The following is a 20,704-nucleotide window of genomic DNA, read 5'->3' as shown; positions in this document are numbered from 1 at the left end:
ATTTTCAAAAAGGTGTCATTTACTAAAATTGGTTCTGTAAAAAAAAAATATGAATTTAAGACAATTTATACATTTTCGGAAAGGGGATTTAACAGACTTTCATGTGAAATTAAAAAGTGCAGGGTGTTACATTTAAAATTTTTGAGAAATCGGCCTTTGAAAATCATCAGTTTTTTTCCTCGTATTTCAGGAAAATTTTGAAACTTGGCAACGCTGTCAAAAAAAACTTTAAAAATATTGATGAAGTTCTGTGAAAACCGCACATTGCTGTCATTTTCCGTTCTCGACTTATAAGCAGTTAAAATGTGTCAGGTTATAGATGGAAACCCTGTATTAAAGTGCATAATATTAAAATCCGTATATTAAAAGTTGAAATATATATTTTTTTAATCTAAATAGGATAGAAAGTTACTATGAATTAGCCGAAAAATATGCCTGTCCTAGTTTCCTATTTTTATGGAGTTAATATTCCCTTGAAGAAATCCCTTGGCTCAGCACTCTTTCCGTCATTATGGAAGCATAGTTTTGTGGTACCAATATTTAAATCAGATGATAATGACCAAATAAGCAACTATAGGGGCGTTTGCATCCAGTCGGCCATTCCAAAACTGTTGGACATTCTTATCTACGACCAAATTTATTTCTATTGCAAGGAGCTGTTGCTCAATCAGCAGCATGGGTTTAGTTCGGGCAGATCTACGATCACTAACTTGTTTATCTATCAGCAGGATCTGTTGGATGCCTTGGAGAGGGGGTGTCAGATGGATGTGATTTATACAGACTTCTCCAAGGCTTTTGATAGAGTCGATCACAGAATCTTGCAGGAGTTGCAGGAGAAACTTGTGTTTGGTTTCTCCAATCATATAGTTGCCTGGTTCACAAGCTTCTTGTCAGGCCGGTCTCAGCAGGTTAGGTTGGGTAGTGCTAGATCCAGCAATATCAATGTATGTTCTGGTGTACCTCAGGGTGGATACTGCTCACCATTGCTCTTTAACATTTTCATTAATGTTATGAAAATAGTGCCTTTTTATTGTTTGCAGATGACCTGAAATTTTTATAGAGTAATCCAGACTCCCAAAGACCAAATTTTGTTACAGAATTACCTGAATATGCTAAATGATTGGTGTGTCAACAATATCTTATTCTTAAACATAAAGAAATGTAATTATATTAGTTTTCACAAAAGAAGTAAAAAAGTTGTAACATCAACAATATAGAGGGAAGCCCTGTTCAGTATTCTGATACAATCAAGGATCTTGGCATTTATTTTGACGATCATTTAAATTTTAATATACACATAAATAATATAGTGGTTAGGTCCTCCAGGGTTCTGGGTTTTGTTCTGCGTAACTGTAGAGAGCAATCAGTCGAGACCTGTAAGAGAGTGTACATGTCTTTGGGGTCGTTTCTTTATTGGAGTATGGCTCAATGATATGGTCCCCCTATTACATGAACAGCTGTCTGGCCCTTGAAAGGATTCACAATAAGTTTTTAAGATTTTGTCTATTTAAATTAAATTTGGAAATACCGAACGATCATGTTTATGATAATGCACGGGAAGTGCTGGCTATGACAACATTGAGAGAAAGACGTATTCGTGGTGATTTAACCTTTGTATTTAAGCTTCTTAATGGTCTGATTGTATGCCCCGACCTTCTCGGTAGAATTAGCTCCAGTGTCCCCTCAAGACTCTTGAGACGAAACCGACTATTTGCTTTGCCTTTTCACAGTACCAACTATGCCACTCACTCCCCTATCGAAAGAACCTTAAATATTATCAACCATGAGGATATTGAAGTTGTGGGCATTGGCTTGTCTAGTTTTAGGAATCAAATTAGAGAGATTGTGTAAACTCTTCTGTTGATTTTATATTGGTTTGCCTGTAAAAACATATTTGTATTTTAGCTATTTTAAGTTATGGTTAGGTGTAACTATTGAACTTTGTAATATTGTTTTTTTTTGTAATGGGGTTGATCCCGTCTATTAAATAAATAAATAAATATTCATATTGAATAAAAATGTTTAAGTAAGCAGTTATAAAAACAATCAGTAATGAAACTAAGCACTATGAAATACGCTGTTTGGACCGTTAGCCCTCTAAAAAAAAATTCAAACGTTTTAAATTTGAAGCCATCAGAAGTCAATTCAGGATGAAATGTTTAAGATACACAATTTTCAATATTTAATTATGTTAGTAAAAAATCGCAAATAAGCATTACAACCGTTAATATAAATAATATTTAACAGTTGTTAATTCCTTTATTAGGTGATACATGGCTAGAAGTTCGAAGTCCGGGCGACAATCTAAGAATTACTCAACTCTCTGTTGGCTGTTCAAGTGTATGGGCCGTAACTCAAGATAAACAAGTATTTTTCCGGTAATACTGCCGATTATTGAAACATTAAAAAATTATATAAACTTTTCTCTTTTTATTTTTTGTTAAAAACTAAATTAGCAAAGGAGTTAAGGGCGAAGGAGCGGGCATGAGCGAAGAATGTGCCGCCGGTTCGGCATGGATTGAGATGGTTGGACGCATGCTTCAATTATCGGTGACTTCGACCGATCAAGTGTTTTGCGTCGGCGCAGATGACCGGATCGTTTATATGCGCACCGGAGTGTGTCAGGAAGACTTGACGGGGAAACGATGGCGGGCGATACGGGCGCCTTTGCAAGTCAGTAGGGCCAGTAGTAATGCTAGTCTTGGCAGAGATAAGTTTCATCGTAGCTTGAACCATCTTGGGGTAACTAACCTGCTTGTTTTTTTTTTAGAAAATTGTATTTGTGTTGTACTAATATGCTTACTCATCCCTTTTGCCTTGGTTTATTGCCTTTTTATATTTTTCGTGTTTTTTTATGGAAAGAAAGCTCTTGCATATTATTTGTGATTTGTAATATCAATAAACTTTCACATTATAGAAATTGTTAAATGAGTAAAGACCTACATTTAGGTTATCTTCAGAACCACCTATTTTTAATGGTGATTTGATCCCAGACAGCACAAATGTGTCCCATGGACATCCAAAGGTTTCCTCTTTTTGGAAATATGAAGTTCCAAGAGGCATTAATTTCTGCAGAAAAGCCAATGGTTGTCCATAGCATGATACAAATGTCCCAAAAGAAGACATTGTTCACTGACGAATAATTTGTCGATGAAGTCATCCAATGTATGAGGCAAACTTTGCCTCATCCATAGTATGTGGTGTTAGAAAAATGTTATTTTATCTAAATAATTACCAAACCAACGAAAAAATGGTTGGAGGTCCTCCACATAGCACAGAGATAGCTTTAAAAAATCTTAAAGACATTATTTATGACCTGAATTAACTTTTTGCAATAAAATACAGTATTTATCTTAATATTGCAATATTTATTGTTATTCAAAAAATAAATCAAATAACATGATTTTCGTGAACTAGATGACAAGAATGTTTTTTATTAGACATATTATCATAAATTTGAATATGTACTTGACATTTTCTTATACACATTAGACTTAAAGGAATATTAACATAAAACAAATTACAAAATACTACTTATAAAACGGATAAAAGTGTATTTAGCAAAAGTCAAATTATGCTTTTAAAGCTTTCAGGGCCTCTAAAAAATGGACAAACTAGACAAATTAAACTTAGAAAAGTGACTTTTTGTAATTATTTTCATTCACAAATATGAAAATTGCCTATTATGAGTCATAGTTGTTTGAACACCAACTTAGTTTGTCAAACAACTATGACTCATAATAAAGTTTTGGAAAAACTTTAGACATAAATAACTAACCTAAGTAATAACTAATATTAAAACTATTAAAGATTGCTGTTAAGAAATAAAATTTGGGAAACTTTTTTAAATTTCAGCTGTACACCTTTTTGTTTTAAGACTTGTCCTGCTTTTGAAAAAATACGTTCGCACGGAACTGACGTTGCAGGAATACATAGTCGACTTTTCATAAATCGATAAATCGTGGGATATACATGGCGACGTTCATACCACCACTTTAATGGGTCTTCCTTTCGGTTGAGAAGGGGTTCGCCTAAATATCTGTCGAATTCGATAATAACGGCCGAAGTTGGATTTTTTTCCGATGCCAATTTTCTCTTTCTATCATCTTTAAATGCAAATTTTTTAAACCGAGGATCTAAAACGGTTGACTCGGCTAATTGAGTTGTAATGTGATCTGTGTAGGTCTAGGCCTGATGATGCTCCGATAGGAGCGAAACACATGTAGCTTTTAAAAAAAAAATTATATGGATTTGATGAGACCGTGACTTTGTGTTTTTACCTTTGTTTTGTTTTCGTTTGGTCTCTTAGAGAAAAAATGGATAATACGATTCTATTATACTCTCACTAGTCACTTATAATAATTAAACATTAAACTGAAATCTATAAACTGGACAAAATAGAAAACATAACCTTTAAACATCGGGGAACCACCAAAACAAACCAAGCTAATAGCTGAAATGAACCGAATACGAAAGATCGGCGCAAATGCAAAATGAGTCATTTGATTTTACGTTCAGTCGGTCTTGGTTCTGCTCTTAGATCCTTGTCACATCGATCGCGATCGCCTATCTAGTTCGCAGTGAACGAGCCTTTAAGGTTGTTGCGAACTCGTTCATCTCGTTCACTACGGAGTAGTTCATTCGAACTAGTTCGTTTGTGAACTACACATCTCTAAATATTGTACTGCCAAACTGAGAGGATCGTTTTTCGTAACATTGCAGTTTTTGCGCGGGAAAAGTGACTTGTTTCTGTTTACTTTATAACGTGAATTTTAGTTTTTACGGCAAGGTAAGTGGTTTTGCGTGTTTTTTAGGTACCTACTTATGTTTCTAGCTCAAGAGTCTTGTAACATGATTGGTTTAGCATGTACCTAATGCTTTTATCTGACAGTAAAGAGTTTTATTTGTTTCAGATGAATGGTGCCGGCGATCCGTATGAACGAGAGCAGCAAAATTTGCTAAAACTATGGGACGAGTTTTCTAGTAGCGATGAGGAAGTTGATCCATATCATGATAGCAATGATGGATCAGATCCTGATTATCAACCAAATGATTCGTCAGACAGCGATGCGGAAAAACCAGCCCCAAGCTCAAAACAAGCAATCTTACTAACCCAAACCTTATCGGATGAAGATGATTTTGATGCCCAAAGCGGTATATCAAGACTGGATAGCCCCCAGTTATCAGCTGCTGAAAGGAAGAATAATGACGATGAACCCGAATCATTATGGCAAACTACAACAGCACCCATTCCCAATTTTGATTTTAATGAAAGTAGTGTAGGAGCTAAAATAAATATTGATGAAAACTCCACTCCCCCCGATGTATTTAACTGTTTATTTACGCCACAGATATTGGAATATGTGGTTCGGTGTTCAAACGACTACGGAGAACTACTAGGGCAAACAAATAGACCCAAAACAAGAAACAACAGGTCAGCCAATTATCGACCGATAACTGTCGATGAAATTAAAGCCTTTTTTGGACTGTTTACTTCAAGGTCAAGTTTCAACGAACAATGTTCGTCGTTTTTTTTTCCTACAAAGATGTACTTTTTTACCACCCTATATTTCCATTTGTTATGTCTTCTAGAAGATTTAAACAGATTCTAAGGATTCTGTGCTCTTCGCCACCAAATTTGAAGGGAAAGGAGAAAGTTCAGACGCTATTACATATGCTTGTTACTCAGTATCAAAATTCGTATGGACCTAACAAAGAATTATCTTTAGACGAATCTTTATTACATTTTCGAGGGAGGCTAGGATTTAGAGTCTACATAAAAAACAAAAAAGATCGTTATGGAATAAAGTTTTATGAGCTGACAACATCTGATGGATACGTGCTAAACCTAGAAATGTACAATGGTTCCGGGAGTGTCAATAATACTAATGCTAATAATGGAAAAACTGGTAATCATACCAGTGACAGAAAAAGTAGTTCTCCGGCTGATGCAATCTTACTTACTTAAGGAACACGAACTTTACATGGACAATTACTATAATAGCATACCTTTATCCAAAAAACTTTTAAAATTAAGTACTCGTAGTAATGGTACTCTCAGGTCCAATCGACGGGGCAATCCAAAATTAGTCGTTTAAAAAAAATTGAAGCGTGGCGAGCATTTTTGGATGCGAAAAAATCAAGTTTTTGAGTCGAAAATAAGCGAGATGTATTAGTGCTTACTACTAAAACCCATCCACAAATGATAGCAGTCAAAAATAAGTTTGGTAAGGAAAAAAATAAGCCCGAAGAAGTAGCAACATATAACGAAAATATGTCGGGAATTGATCGATGTGATCAAATGATCTCAACTTACAACGCTACAAGAAAAACAATAAGATGGTACAAAAAGGTTATATTGTACTTGGTTGACATGAGTACATGGAACGCTTTTTTTCTCTATAGAAAATATTGCAAAAGGAATTCGCGTAAATTTCGTTTTGTGCAGTTTAGAGATGAATTAATTAAATCCCTTATCAATCTACCCACTGATATTGAGGGAAGAGATATGGTACTGTACGGTCATCAAAAGCATATAAGCATAACAGTCGTCGCTTTAAACCAACACAGACTAATGACAATCTTCATATCAATCAAGACAATAATACAATGCAAGAATTGCATTGGCCTGAAAAAATCCCAAGGACTCCTGGCGGCGAGTCTCAGAAAAAGTCCATATTTTTAGAGTGCGGAATGTGCACCAAGAATAAGGTACGAAAAGAAACAAGCTATAGATGTAAGAATTGTAGGAAAAAACCGCCCCTGTGCCCAAGTTGTTTTGAAGAATGGCACACTAGCCAGGAATAAAATATTTTTAGTTATTACCTAAGTAGGTATTCTATTTTTTGTAATACCTTTTTTGAAAAATTTTTGTTTTAGAATAAAACATTTTTTGTATGTTTTTGGTTTTATTTAATTGAATACAAATACCATATATTTTTCTTTTTGTATTTAGACGTCTTTCCGCGTTAATTTCAAAATACTCTAAAAGTTACAAAAATACGTATTTTTTTAATTTCTAAGAACTTTTTAGGATTTAGGCTAAGAACTTCGCATTCTAATAAAAAATTTGTTAAAAAATAGTAATGCAATTTTTAACCGGTTTCTAGGTATCTATACTGTCCTTCAACGTGTTAATAATAATTTTATAAACGAGGAACTATCTAAACCAAAATTTATTTTAAATTAATTGAATGGAAAAATCAAGAATTCTAATAAAAGATAGTTGTGTTGAAAACAAGACATTTTCATTAAAAACCACAGAAAGGAAATAAAAAACAACGAAAGAGAAAAGAATAAAATTTTGTTACTAGGAAAAATTGACTGTTCTATTTTTATATGGAAAGGAACGATAATAAAGCCAAAAAATTCAATATAGAATAAACGTACACTGTATTAAAGTTTCTTAAACACAAAAACCAGCAATGCACACTATTTCTTGATCGCAGCAATTACGCTCCCTAGCTTCAGAGTTAGGAACTTAATTATCTCTAGGAAAATTATTCCCAACAATTTCTATCACCAAAATTTCCTTTCCAAAGACTGAATTATTCCTTTTTTCTGATAAAATTATTCATTTTTCATTACTAAGTCACTATCCTTAATGAAACACCCTCTACAACAGAAAAAAAACTTTCACTTTATTTAGAACAATACGTTATCAATAAATATTCAAGGACGCCATCTAATCAGTTGCAGCAATATACTTCCTACTCTTGACTCTAAAATAGGAATCGATAATTTCCATTATAGCGCCATTGGTCCACCCAAATCCTGATTGGATGTGGTATTCTCCGCCCCCACCAAACGCACCGCTAACCTTCGCGCTATATTTCTCAAACATCACCTTGTTCTCGTCATACGCTTTGATGTTGGACTGGACCCACCTTAATGCCAATACTCTGGCCACCTCTTGAGCTTCCTCATCACCCGTTTGCTCTAATCCAAAAATAATAATATTTTGATACGGAGACCAGACGTTCGGAAAATCCCATTGTAATCCCGTGTTAAAGAGTGTGGATGGGATACCGTGGTAGTCTAAGATTCCGTACTTTTTTAAATACTGGACAGCGTTACTTCCCCGTTCTTTTTTTACCTCTTCGTCCATTGCTTCGGCCCATAATGGAGCAAAATTACTGGCGGCAAAGTACTTTCTGGGACGGTTCAGTTTTATATCGTAATCGAACCATATTCCGTCATCGGGGGAATATAATACCCTCTCGATGTTGTATTGCCACATTTCTGCCACCTCTTGCCAGTACTTCGCGTCTGTGGGTTGCCGCAATATTTGATAAAAATTCTGCATTATTTTAAATGACTTGTATAAAAAGCTGTTAAGGTCCACAGGGATATTTCTGCGTGTATGAATTTTTGATAAATCATCAGAGGGCTCGCCTTTTTCGTCAAAAATCCATCGCGACGAAAAATCCCATCCACTCTCGGCACCGCTTTTTAAATCAGTGTAGCACTCCTGAATAGCCTCTGTCGTGTTATAAACAGAGCACGTTTTCAAGTCTTCCAAGTACGATTCTGGTCTGGGTGTGTTACTTTCAGAATCGAAATGGGCCAACTGATATATTTCACCGTTCAAGTTCAATTTCACCACTCTTTTTTTAAGCCAAAACTGCAACTCCTGTTCTAGAACGTGAATGTTTTGCCTTAGGAATTCAAAGTCTTTCGTATATTTAATGTAGTCTTTCATCATAAGTGTGAGGACAGGGGGCTGTGAGCGATTTAAATAGTAAACCCTGCCCCCATTTGGGATAAAACCATAAGTGCTTACCATGAACAGAAAATTGTCTATAACACCCTTGGCGGTTTCTTTCATGTCAGTAAGCAGTAAGCCCTTGAGGATCCAGTAGGAGTCCCAATAATAAAATTCTTTAAATCTTCCTCCAGGGATTATAAAAGCGTTTCTAACTGGAATCAGTGAAAACCTTTCAGGCTGATCGAAGACGTACTGCGATATTTTCCTACAAAGCTGGGGCCATATTGATATTAATGTTTTTAAGAAATTCCTAACCTTAGGATCCTCTATTTCTTTCACTATCCTAGGTTCGGCTCTCCAGTCTCTAGGATAAAAATCCTCCATCTCTCCCACCATTTGAAAGTTTTCCTGAACGAACATGTTGATCTCGTTAACGGTCGGCTTCGAGTCGGTCTTACGCATAAATAAATCGAAATTTTCGAGCGTTTTATTTACCGGGTTTTTCATAGCCATATCTACGAACGTTTTGGAATCGTTGAAGATCTTCGATTTTTGAATGAGGTGCAGAAGTTCTCCCTCGCAGTAAATCGGGCTGGAACATGACCGTCTTTGCGCGTCAAATGTGATGCAGCACAATAAAAATATTAGGGTGCCTAAGACATGTTTCATTGTCCAAATTATCACTGGGAATTTCGATGCTGAGGCATTTTCCTGCTTGTGTTTATGTCACATGGTTAACCTTTAAATTAGTTTATTATCAAAAGTGACGAGGGTTTGTCAGGTGTATTACAAAAAGGTAAAGTAAAAAATTGAAATGGTGTAACAAGTCAAAAGTTGCTAGAACTAAACTGTTCTGGAATTTAGAAAGATGAGGACGTCCCACCATAGGCCTTTCATTTTATTTGGTAAAAACTTTCTTAAGGTTAGTTAAAATAAGTGTAATTTTACAGGAAACAATGTGATAGCAATAAAAATATTCATGAATGGTTTGGCCAGTAGACTCTTCCTAAATGCCTCGAAAACCAACAAGTTAAACTTTTAAACTTAAAAAAGAAATTCACTGAATATACCAGGTGAGGTCTCACACACAAAATTTCTAAGAGTTTCTATAGATGCTAAATTAACAGCGAAACTGTTAGGCAAAAGTGAGTAGAATCTTTTTCATGATAAGATCCCTAAGGGCTATTACATCCTTGTCCACTATTTTGCCTACCATATTTATTTTTCTGCCAATATGTGCTATGCAACTCTGAACTGGGGCCTTTCTACTCGTTCACATAAAATCTTTAAGCTTCAACGGAGATGCCTCAGGACCATATTGGACCTGAGGTATAGAGATTGTTGTAGGCAGTACTTCAGAGACCTTCATATACTTATATTTCCTTGCGCCTACATCTATCAATGTTTAATTGTATATTATTGTTAATAACATCTTCCAGTTCAGAACTTATTCAGATATACACCATTACAACACTAGATATAGTAGTAACTTTATTACCGACTTTTGCAAGTTAACAACAACAGTTAATAATTTTCGTCGTCAATAGCTCTAAATACAAAATCTGCCTATCGGTCAACCTTCCGACCACAAAACACAAATATAAAGAAATGCGGGTTGCCTTGTTAACAGGAATAAATTTTGGCCCTCTACTGAAGGTGCAATAATTCGAACTAATTTTGACATTTGTAAATCATCACTCTATTGGCAACCCGTTTAACTAATCAGATTTGAAAGAAAGCGTGGTCAAATCCGCGCCAAATTTGAATTCAATTTCTTTCCAACACGTTTCCTTTTTATATTTTTTAAGCTACAAAAAATATTAAAAAAACTTGCGCAAAAAAAACAAATTTTCCTTATAAAAATCTATTTTAACCAAGCAAAACACCTGACTGTGCAATTTGATCGAGTTTCCTAAATTGGGCAAACATGTGTAGAATATAACCTCTAAATTGAACTTTTGGGACTAAAAGAATTAAAAAACCTTTGTACCATTAAAGAGTTTTACACTAGTTCAAAAAAGGTCCTCAGGTAATATTGACACAAATGTTATGTGCTTTTTTTGCGAGGTTGCAAGATTTACAGTTATTCGGAAAAGTTTTAATATTGTATTTGATATGCAATATTTTAAATTTAAAAACCTCGAAACAGCAGGCTCTCTAGAACCAGACGAAGCTCTGACTACTATTGCGGTCCAGTTTTTGATGTTATTCCACTTCATTAAGAAATCTTGAACCTAAGATATTTTTTAAGAAAATTAAATCATATTTGGTAAATAGGGCTTTTTGGTCTTTTGATAAATACTTGGTAAGTAGATCTAACTGTATCCAAATATACATTTGTTTGCTGATTCTGTCGGACGGTTTGCTTTCTTTAGGCGTTCTGTTTGTTATCTTTTGTTTAAATTGTATTAAGATCTTAATATGGAATAATTTAATTTTCTACTTTTTTACAGATATTTCTAGCCATTAAACTGACATTTCGACTTGTGTAAACATATTTACAATAATTGATTTGATTTAATTAGTTCATAATATTAAAATTTATAATGCGGCAAAAGGTGTCACCTAGCTTTAGTCTCTCCACAATTATAATATTGTATTTCTTAAAATTCTGGTTCCAAATAATTGTATAATTACGTAACAAAAAATCCATTTTAGAGTCGCCCAAGCAGCATGATCGAGCAATCGAACCTGTCAGAGTTCGAAGAACAGTCGCGTTCGGCCCCCATGGCACCCACTTCGCTCCCTGTGGGAGACTACAAGTTCGAAGTTCAACCGAAACACTCGAAAGCCTGGAGCCCGGTGCACTCTGTCGGTTCGATTGTTGGAACCGAAGTTCATCCCGAGACAGACGAGAGTATTTGGAGCGAATCCAGTAGGGATTCTTGTATATTCGCCGAGGACGACGAGATGGGATGGGCCGAGTATGATGCTCCATGGTCTTGGGTAAGTTCGTCTTGTATATGAGAAATATATGGGATGTCAATATTTATATAAGTTCCAGACGTGCGATAGAGTTAATTAAAACCCTTTAACATTGCTGTGCTTTAAGTCAAGTTTTTACTAATTGAGTAACATTTGAATTTTATATCAATAAAAAGTTAAGTGTTTATAGATCCGCGCACTTGCCGCCCCTCGGGCACGATAGGTTCTCCTTGCAAGTGTGTCCAACTATAAAAAAAAGTAAAGTCACTATAGTCACCTAAATATTGAAAAACCGAATTAGTGCACTTAGATATTTAGTGTGTAAAACTAAATATCTGATAAGTGCTCTTTTAATAAATAGATTCAAATTTTTGCAAATTAGAATTTTTTGGAATCACGTCAGCGGAAAAATGACAACCCAAAAATTATGGAAAGCAATAAATAATTTACATTTCAAAAATAAAAAATATTGCCTAATTCATGAACATCCTTCCTTTAAATAATTGTTTCTCATTTAAATTGGCAACTGCGAATAAAATTTTAACAATTATAAATGATCTTAAATCAAACGCGTATGGTTGTGATGGTATTTTAATTGAAATGATTCAATATTGTGCCTATTTTATTTCAAGTCATATTACCCATATCATAAATTTCTGTTCGGAAATTGGTTAGTAAACCCGAAAATTATTATTCAGAGCTTGGACTTATCTCAATTATTCCAACTTTATCAAAAATTTTAGAAAAATATTTATCTCGGCAGCTCTATGACTACTTCATAAAAAACGAAATAATTTCCAATTGGCAATCTGGTTTTTGCAAGTATCATAGTACTACTTCGGTGTTAGCTAAAGTCAAAGTCAAAGTCAAAAATAGCTTTATTGTTACGTAACATTATCTGTTGTTAACAAAGCATTATATAAAACCTTAAAGATAGTTGACAACATAATCTTTTACAAATATATAAAAATTTTAACAATTCTTACATACATAGAATATAGAACACACCCAAAGAAAGGGTAGTAAGAATTCACATTACGCTGCGCAAAACTCTTCACTGTCAAAAAATTGTATTTAAAAACTCTAGAGAATAAAATGCTTTAGCAAGCAAAAGTTTCTTTATATTTTTCGTAAAACGTTTTTCACAATTTATTAGCCTTATATAAAGGGGTAGGTGGTTAAAAAGCCTTCTGCCCCCGTACACAAAAGAGGACTTAATCTGCTCACTTTTTGGGATAGGCAGAGGTAAAGAGAAGGTTGTTCGGAGATTGTAACCCGAGGAGGGGGGGGCCAAGCTGATGGCGATATTTTTTGTGGATAAGACAAACAGTCTCTAAAATAAAAAGGCATGCCAATGTCAGGACAGAGTGTTTTAAAAATAATGGCCTACAGGGGCTACGAAAGGGAGCTGCACACATGTAGCGTATGGCTCTTTTTTGCAAAATAAATAGAGAGCTGAACAAATACTGAGAGCACACACCCCACAATACCGTATTTCAGATGAGACTCAATAAGAGCATGGTAGGCAATTTTGGCCACATCAAGTCCCAGAGAATGTGTTATTACTCTAATAGCATAACAGTTGGATGATAACTTCCCTATTAAAGAGGAGATATGATTTTCAAATTTTAATTGCTTATCAATCATCAGGCCCAAAAATTTGCATGTTTCAGAAGGACTTGGATTGTTTCATTTTGCAAAGTTCTTCTGCATTGACATATAGCAGGAACAATATTGGTCCAAGAACAGAACCCTGGGGTACACCAGCATCCATATCCAGACGGATGACATATCATTGTCAAAGAATACCCTTTGTGTTCTTCCAGATAGGTAAGAAGGAAACCAGTCGAGAGCAACTCCTCTGAATCCATAGGTTTCTAGCTTCTGCAGCAGTATTCTGTGACTCACACAGTCAAACGCCTTAGATAAGTCACAGAACACCACCGCCGCACTCTCTCCAGCGTTCAACCCCATGTACAGACTCTCCAAAAAATTGAAAATAGCATCAGATGTAACCAGTTTCGTCCGGAATCCAAATTGCTGATGGTTAAGAACATTATGCTAATATAACAGATATTATAATAGCTTCTATTGACAGGGGTAATATATCATCCTTGGTACTGCTGAACTTTTCCAAAGCGTTTGAGCCTTGGATAACGACTTTTTGTGTGGAAATCTAGAGTATTATGGATTCGATCACTTCATTCATTCATGTTTTTTCAATTCATACCTTAAAAAAAGAAAACAGACCGATAGCATGGAATTTTCACATTTTCGTGAAATTACTTTAGGTGTACACCAAGGGTTTATCCTTGGACCAATTCTTTAAAAAGTTATGAATTCTTTAAAAATAAAGTTTTATATGAGGAAAATTAAACGTACAGGGTGTCTCCCCAATTACAAATATTTATGAAAATGAGTTGTTATGTCCTATATGTTTCGAGCATAAAATTTTCTTACTCTGGTTCAGAGTCAAAGTCTATAGACGTTTTGCCCAATTAGAGGAGCTAAACTAAAGATGTTACCAAAAAAATTCCATCAATGATTATTGATTAAAATTATAGAATTAAAAAACAAGGGTATTGGTAATCTCCTTTTCTCCATAACTAATTTTTTTTTTGATATAATAATTTTAATATCTATCTACATATTTATTATATATGTATATTTAAAGAACTTCTTTAAATAATATCTATATAATCGTGAAAGTTATGTTATGACAGTCCAACAGTTAGAAAAACAATGTTCAGAGTTTCTGCATTCAAATCAAGGCGTACCTCAAGGTACTATACTATCATCCATACTTTTTTTACTTTATGTGGCAGACATGTATGAAGCTGTTAAACATTCCACAATCCAGCAGTATGCTGACGACTCAACTGTATATTCCTGTTTCTATTGAAGATAATCATAATAATTCATTTTAACATAAGTTTCAGTTTGATTTAATGAATCTAGAAAACTACGAAAAAAATCACAACCTAAAATTAAATGCTGAAAAATCTAAAATTCTTTTGATGTGTTCGAATAATAATTTAAGGAAAAATTTTGAAAATCGTATAAATATTCATATTTCACTCCAGTTCCAATTGTTCCAGAGGCACAAGAATCTAGGAATCATATTTGACAATTCTCTCTCTTTTGAACCCTATGTAAAAAACAAAATTAAAGCAGCCTATTTACGCCTGAAAACCCCTTTTAAACTTAAACGGAACGTACAAATTAGGGTAAAAATCTAAAAAATCAAAAAAAAATCTTATTTGCTATTAATTGAAAACTGTCGTCACCCCTTGTAGACATCGGCATTTTGCTTTTTTTTGGGGGTCTTATATATTAAGCGATACCTTCCTTGGTTCGTTTATCCACTGCCGCTCTCCCGTTCTGGATTAATTTTCTTTATTATTATTATTTGTTTCCGTTTGATTTATTTTAAATAAATTAATAATTTTTTAGGGTTATTTCATCTGTACTAATAGATTCACGGTTTTTACAATCGAGAATTAATCCTTTTTGGCAAAATTTTAATTAGGTTTATAACTTTATTTTATAATATTATATATGGGCAAATAAAACATTTAAATTTTTAAATTTGAATCTATTATATATAAAAATGTTCTTCCTCGCTTTCTCTGTTAAAATAAAGTAGAAGAATATTTTTGTAAATATAATTTATTTAGCTTTTCTTTGCAATTAGTGCTTGTCAGTGCTTTGTCATCAGACAAATGTGTCTTAAATTTTAATCCTCTTTAGGTTGAAGCCGGAACCTGCTTAATAGATTCAAACCAACCGCCAAATTGGTTCGCCGATTCCAACTGCGGTGCCATGCAAGAAGACTTCGAGCAGCCTTGGCGAAACAAAATTCTATTCGACCTGAAATCCCGTCTGCCCAATAAAGAGAAATTCAGTTTATACCCTCCCGCGGTCGATACCACTTCGTGGGTACACAAAGGCGAAGCCAGAGTCAATTTAAGGTCTTCCGCATTCGTTGATTGCATTTTAGAGTTAGAATGGATTCAGACCACCGGAACTTTAACTATACTGAATCCAGATGGGGCAACTGATATGGTAAATGAATAGGCTGCGTTATTATGAAAATATTTAGGAGGGATTTTTAGCATTCTTTTACTTTGAGCGACATTACGTGCGTTCAGTTGAGCAGCGAACCAGGAAATCCCAGATTATCCATACATACTCCCAGAAACCGTATTCCGATAGTTTGTTTGCAATTTTCTAGCGACACCTTGCTTGAGGAATGGCAAACACATTTGACAACTACGTGTGGAAAACTTCGAGACGCTCAAGGTGAAAATGAGTATCTAATTTATCTTGATTAAAAGAAAATACTGCATTTTCTGTCTATAACTTGTGTAATTCAGGTAAACCAAGTGACGAAAGTATATGGGCCGTGACCAACTTGGGAGACATATTTGTCTGGGATCCCACTCAGCTTGAAAGCAATCAGCTTCGAGAGGACGATTTTTACGTTCAAAAGTTTGATCTTAGCGGTAAAGAGTGTCCTATCAAAGTTAATCTGCATGTCGGGTGCATTCCTGGAACGATTTTAACACTCACAGGGTTCGTTAATGTTTCTCATTTATTAAAATAGTGTAATATGTTGTTGTAATTATTAGATGCGTTGGTGATGAAGCCGAACGTCTGGGATTTAACTTAGAAGTCCCCGTGTCTTATAAAAGTAGGCATAAAGCTTTTACGGAGCTCGAAAATGTTTGCCTACATATAAACCCGAGGTTTTCAGAGGAGGTAGTAGTAAGAAACTCTATGACCGACGGAAAGTGGGATAAGGAGGAAAAAGAGGGTCAGATCCCCTTTGTGAGAGGACAAGAGTTTAAGTTGCAAATTGAAAGTACCGAGGATGCTTTTTGCCTTATTGTAAACGATAAAAAGTTTACCAGTTTTAGGTAATGTCACTCGACATGAAACTTTACTTATGCCTAAAAATTCGTATGTTTTAGGCATCGGATAGCTCCTCATTCTGCGAGTATTCTTCATCTATGGGGCAAAATGCAACCATTTAAACTGATAATAAAAAGCCCTACGATAATAGTGGATCCCCTGGAACTATACTGGAGGCAAATGGGTGGTCATTTGAGAAGAGTCGAGTCTTGTAATGCAGGCGTTACTTGGGGGATAGGTAAGAGATATTACAATCTTAGTATTTTAAATTGGTTGATTTACGGGAATAAATCTTTACGTTAAATGTAAAATAACCTCAAACATGACTCACGGTTTCTTTATGTAAAGGATTGTGTCAAATATGAGGGATGTTTATTAAAGACTAACAATAACGCGATAATTAAAAAATTTAGTACGAAAACTTAGAACATTGAATACACTAGAATAAACTTTGACTGTTTTGGGTTGAGCGCACTATCTAGACATAATTTTTTACCGGATAAATATGCTTAGTATTCCACGTTCCCAGTGATCACACAATTTTAACAAAATAAAAAAAAATATAATATAAATTATTGTAATTAGCATAAATTGCAGCATTCTTTATTATAAGACAAGAGAAAGAGTAAAATTTGTTAAATGACGAAAACTATTTTGACTCACGCCTTTTGTCGCCAATACAGGTTTTTAATAATGCGTATATATTTGTCACCAATTCCAGTACCTCTTAATATATAAATAAATTAACATGCCTTTATATTACGGAAATAGAATATCTATAACTTTTTCGTGTTGTACCCTGTCGCATGCTTTCTCATAGTCTAGCTTTAGAAGCATACAAAAATGTCTTTACGTTGATCGCGCCACTTTTGAAGAACTATATTTAAGGCAAACATTGCTTCCCGGGTACCAAGAGCGTTTTGAAAACCAAACTGGGATTTGTCCAGATCACTTTCACATTTGTTGCATATTTGCCTCAATAGGCACATTTGCTGCATATCGAGGCAAATTTCGCAAGTGGGATATCATCATCGGAGACTCATCTCTCACATGTTTATATATGGTGGGCGTTCAGGAGTTTTAAGAATTTCAGACTGAATTAATCGACAATCTAATGAAATCTGCGTTGCCGGTTTTGAGGTGAGCTTTTTGCCTTTTCTTTGGCTAATTCGATCTTCGATACATCCTCTGGATTCCTTTAAAAACTCCAATAAACTTGCATCTAAAGCTCTGCCAGAATCATTTGGTTCTGATGGCAGTTTGTTTATAACTACTTCGGGGTTAAATGGAAAAATTCCAGTCGGTCTAAACGCACTTTGAAGGTTGGTTTTTATGGTTAGACTGATAGCATCCTACAATCTGGTCAAAAGTAATGGAAATTGCTCTTTAGGGATAGCTCCTTTGCGCCTTGTTTCCTGTTTCCATGCGTCCAACACTTTTCGCCACTTCTTCTTTACTGGACCAAAAACCCCAACATCCAGAGGCTGTACAAGATGTGTAGAGTTATGTGGAAACGCCGCAAAATAAATGTGGCTCTCTTTGGCAACCCTAAGGACTTCCGGTGAAAAGTGAGATGCAAGATTGTCTTCAAGTACCACAACAGTTTCGTTCTCGATTCTATTTATGTTTATACTGCGCAAGAGAACTTTAAAAAATCACATTTCAAAAATATTAACCTTACATTTTGCTTTAAAACAAGTGATAAAGCCCAAAATATGTCAAAGTAACCCTGAAAGTCAAAGTAGCCCCGTTTTACGTTACTTACTAATTTTTTTAAGAACTTAAAAATACAAATGAGAAAAATTGGCACGGAAAGTTAAATGATATAAGAGAATAGGTTTATCGGGATTCTTCGCGAAAACAGTCCTGCAATTCTGGTGTCTCACAATTGTAGATCTTCATTTTTAAATTTGCTGAATTTCTGTTGTTCCTGGCATACATTTGGTTATTCTATTTTCTGCTCTTGGTTCTACTACGTACGTCATCACTGGCCTTACTTACTTTCTATAGATTTTAACATTGCTTTCTATACTCATGTTTCTTCTTCTGATATCTCGTAGGTACCCCGATAATAGAGCGGCTTTTGATGTATCAGCTCTTACTTCTTCCTTTAGATTCTTGTTGCTCGTTTTTTACTTCAAGATATTTGAACCTCATCACCTGTTTCACAATCTGTTGTAAACGGCGATTTTCATCTTTAGGGATTGTTTTTTTCTGGGTAGAGATTGCCTCATTTTCCAACTTTTAAGATTCAAATTAATAAAATACTAAATGGTATAAAAACAAATGCTTCGGGGGTAGATTGAATTAGTGCCAAATTACTTAAATATTGCAGTCCCTTCTTGGATGTTTACATTACACACATAGTCAATTGTTGTATAGAACAAAATTATTTTCCTGATCAGTGGAAATTATCAATAGGTAAGCTACTTCTTGAAAAGAAAAAATCTACTTGAAAGTAAAAAATCCAACTAACTATGGTGATCTAAGAATAATTAGTATATTACCGGCTTTGTCAAAGGTTTTCGAAAGGGTTCAGTATAATCAGTTGATTGAGTACTGCGGTGTGAATAAAATTATCTCGGAGACTCAGTGTGGCTTTAGAAAGGATTTGAGTACTGATGTTGCCCTAATTGGAGTTACTAATGACATGATAACGTCAATCGATAAAAAGTTGTCGAAAGCGAAGAACTTTTATTCGCGAAACTGAAATTTTATGGACTTCTGGATGGTCCGGTAATGTTGATTAAATCATATCTTCATAACAGATTTCAAAAAATATTTTCAAATAATTCTTCTTCCGAATAAGCTAGAATTTTATCAGGCGTACCTCAAGGGTCAATCCTGGGACCATTATTATTCATAATCTACACCTCAGATATACTTAAATCATTAAAGTACTGTAAACTGAGAGCTTTTGCCGATGATACCCGGGTTTATCTTCACGTCAATAATCAGGATTATTTGCATGCATCTTCTTTAATAAACCATGACCTGAATTTACTTAACCAGCTTTCTTCTTTCCTTAATCTAAAACTTTACCCTCTTAAATCAAATGTTATGACCTAATACAGATTTTCTTAGAAATAATTTAAATATCTTATTAAATGATGTTTCTCTTCCCAAGATGGATCGTGCAAAAAATTTAGGCATTGTCTTGCAGTATCCAAGTTGAGGTTTCGCGAATATGTTAAATTGTTAATTCAGAAGTCATTTTTATCGGTGAAAATTTTATCTAATAGTCGTCAGGTTTTTAGTTTCCATTTGAGGAAAATGCTTTGTGAGTCTCTGGTCTTGTCCAACTTTAACTACTGTAATTTTATTTATGGTTCTTGCTTAAACATTGCAGATAAAAATCGTATTCAGAAAGTTCAAAATACTTGCTCACGGCTAATATTTGGATTCCGAAAATACGAAAATATCACACCGAAAATCCGAAAATATCACATTTCACACACATTTAAAGAGCTTAACTGGTTGAGGATTTAAAGTTTTATTAAACCCCTCCAATTTATACATTCAGAATTTTATTTCCTCAAATTCACGGAATAAAATGTGTTCCTCGTTCAAACGTTCACACAAGAGTGATCCGATTTCCTGAGAGGATGACACTTCCTCGTCATTTGACTTCAACGTTCATGTTTCAACGTTCTTTTACATACAAGGCCATTAAACTCTACAATAACCTACCAACTGAATTGTCAACTTTAGATCAGAAGTCATTTAAATCAAAGTTTAATAAATATCTTTTACATTTAACCTTCAACCCGTAATTTAGGCCTTTAATTATTTATTTTATTTTTGGCATTTTTTAAAATTTTATTTTTAGCTATTTAATATTTATTTAAATTTTATATATATTGTTCTTTCTTTGGGTATTTAATAAATTTAATAGACTTAATCTTTATATTGTAGCTTAATTTTATGACCGTTGAGTAGGGTTCAGTAGAGTAGCTGTCTTAGCTAGACTGCGCCCTGCTTATCGGGTACTTATGTATCTCGGGTAATTATTTCCAATTACTTTAAATTTATTTGTGATTCTTTCAAATGTGTATTTATTTAATGATCTATGGATTAAACTATCCTTTGTCTTAATAAAATTTCCTGTTATTGGAGAATATTGCCTGTTAGAAATAAACACTTACAATTAATAAGATA

At 34.4% G+C, this 20,704-nt stretch overlaps 2 protein-coding genes across 3 annotated transcripts in view; one reads left to right on the top strand and one right to left on the bottom strand.

Moving 5' to 3' along the window:
• Positions 1-20,704, top strand: part of LOC126745529 (tectonin beta-propeller repeat-containing protein) — a 35,831-nt gene that overhangs the window by 4,781 nt on the left and 10,346 nt on the right. The window contains exons 6-13 of one of the 2 annotated variants that reach the window (XM_050453407.1): positions 2,267-2,378; positions 2,457-2,673; positions 11,366-11,653; positions 15,383-15,697; positions 15,748-15,934; positions 16,009-16,207; positions 16,264-16,551; positions 16,606-16,784. In XM_050453407.1, coding sequence (XP_050309364.1) covers positions 2,267-2,378; positions 2,457-2,673; positions 11,366-11,653; positions 15,383-15,697; positions 15,748-15,934; positions 16,009-16,207; positions 16,264-16,551; positions 16,606-16,784 — 1,785 coding nt within the window. Of the gene's footprint in view, positions 1-2,266; positions 2,379-2,456; positions 2,743-11,365; positions 11,654-15,382; positions 15,698-15,747; positions 15,935-16,008; positions 16,208-16,263; positions 16,552-16,605; positions 16,785-20,704 lie in introns of both variants that reach the window. The other variant, XM_050453406.1, reaches the window with a different exon arrangement.
• Positions 7,617-9,471, bottom strand: LOC126745534 (trehalase-like). Its single transcript, XM_050453413.1, has one exon. The coding sequence runs from the start codon at positions 9,374-9,376 to the stop codon at positions 7,685-7,687; it is 1,692 nt and encodes a 563-aa protein (XP_050309370.1). The 5' UTR covers positions 9,377-9,471; the 3' UTR covers positions 7,617-7,684.

Source organism: Anthonomus grandis, chromosome 16 (assembly GCF_022605725.1).
Source record: "Anthonomus grandis grandis chromosome 16, icAntGran1.3, whole genome shotgun sequence".
In the NCBI taxonomy this organism is placed as follows: domain Eukaryota; kingdom Metazoa; phylum Arthropoda; class Insecta; order Coleoptera; family Curculionidae; genus Anthonomus; species Anthonomus grandis.
Note: the sequence above shows the minus strand (reverse complement) of the source record. Positions and strands in the feature narration are given on the sequence as shown.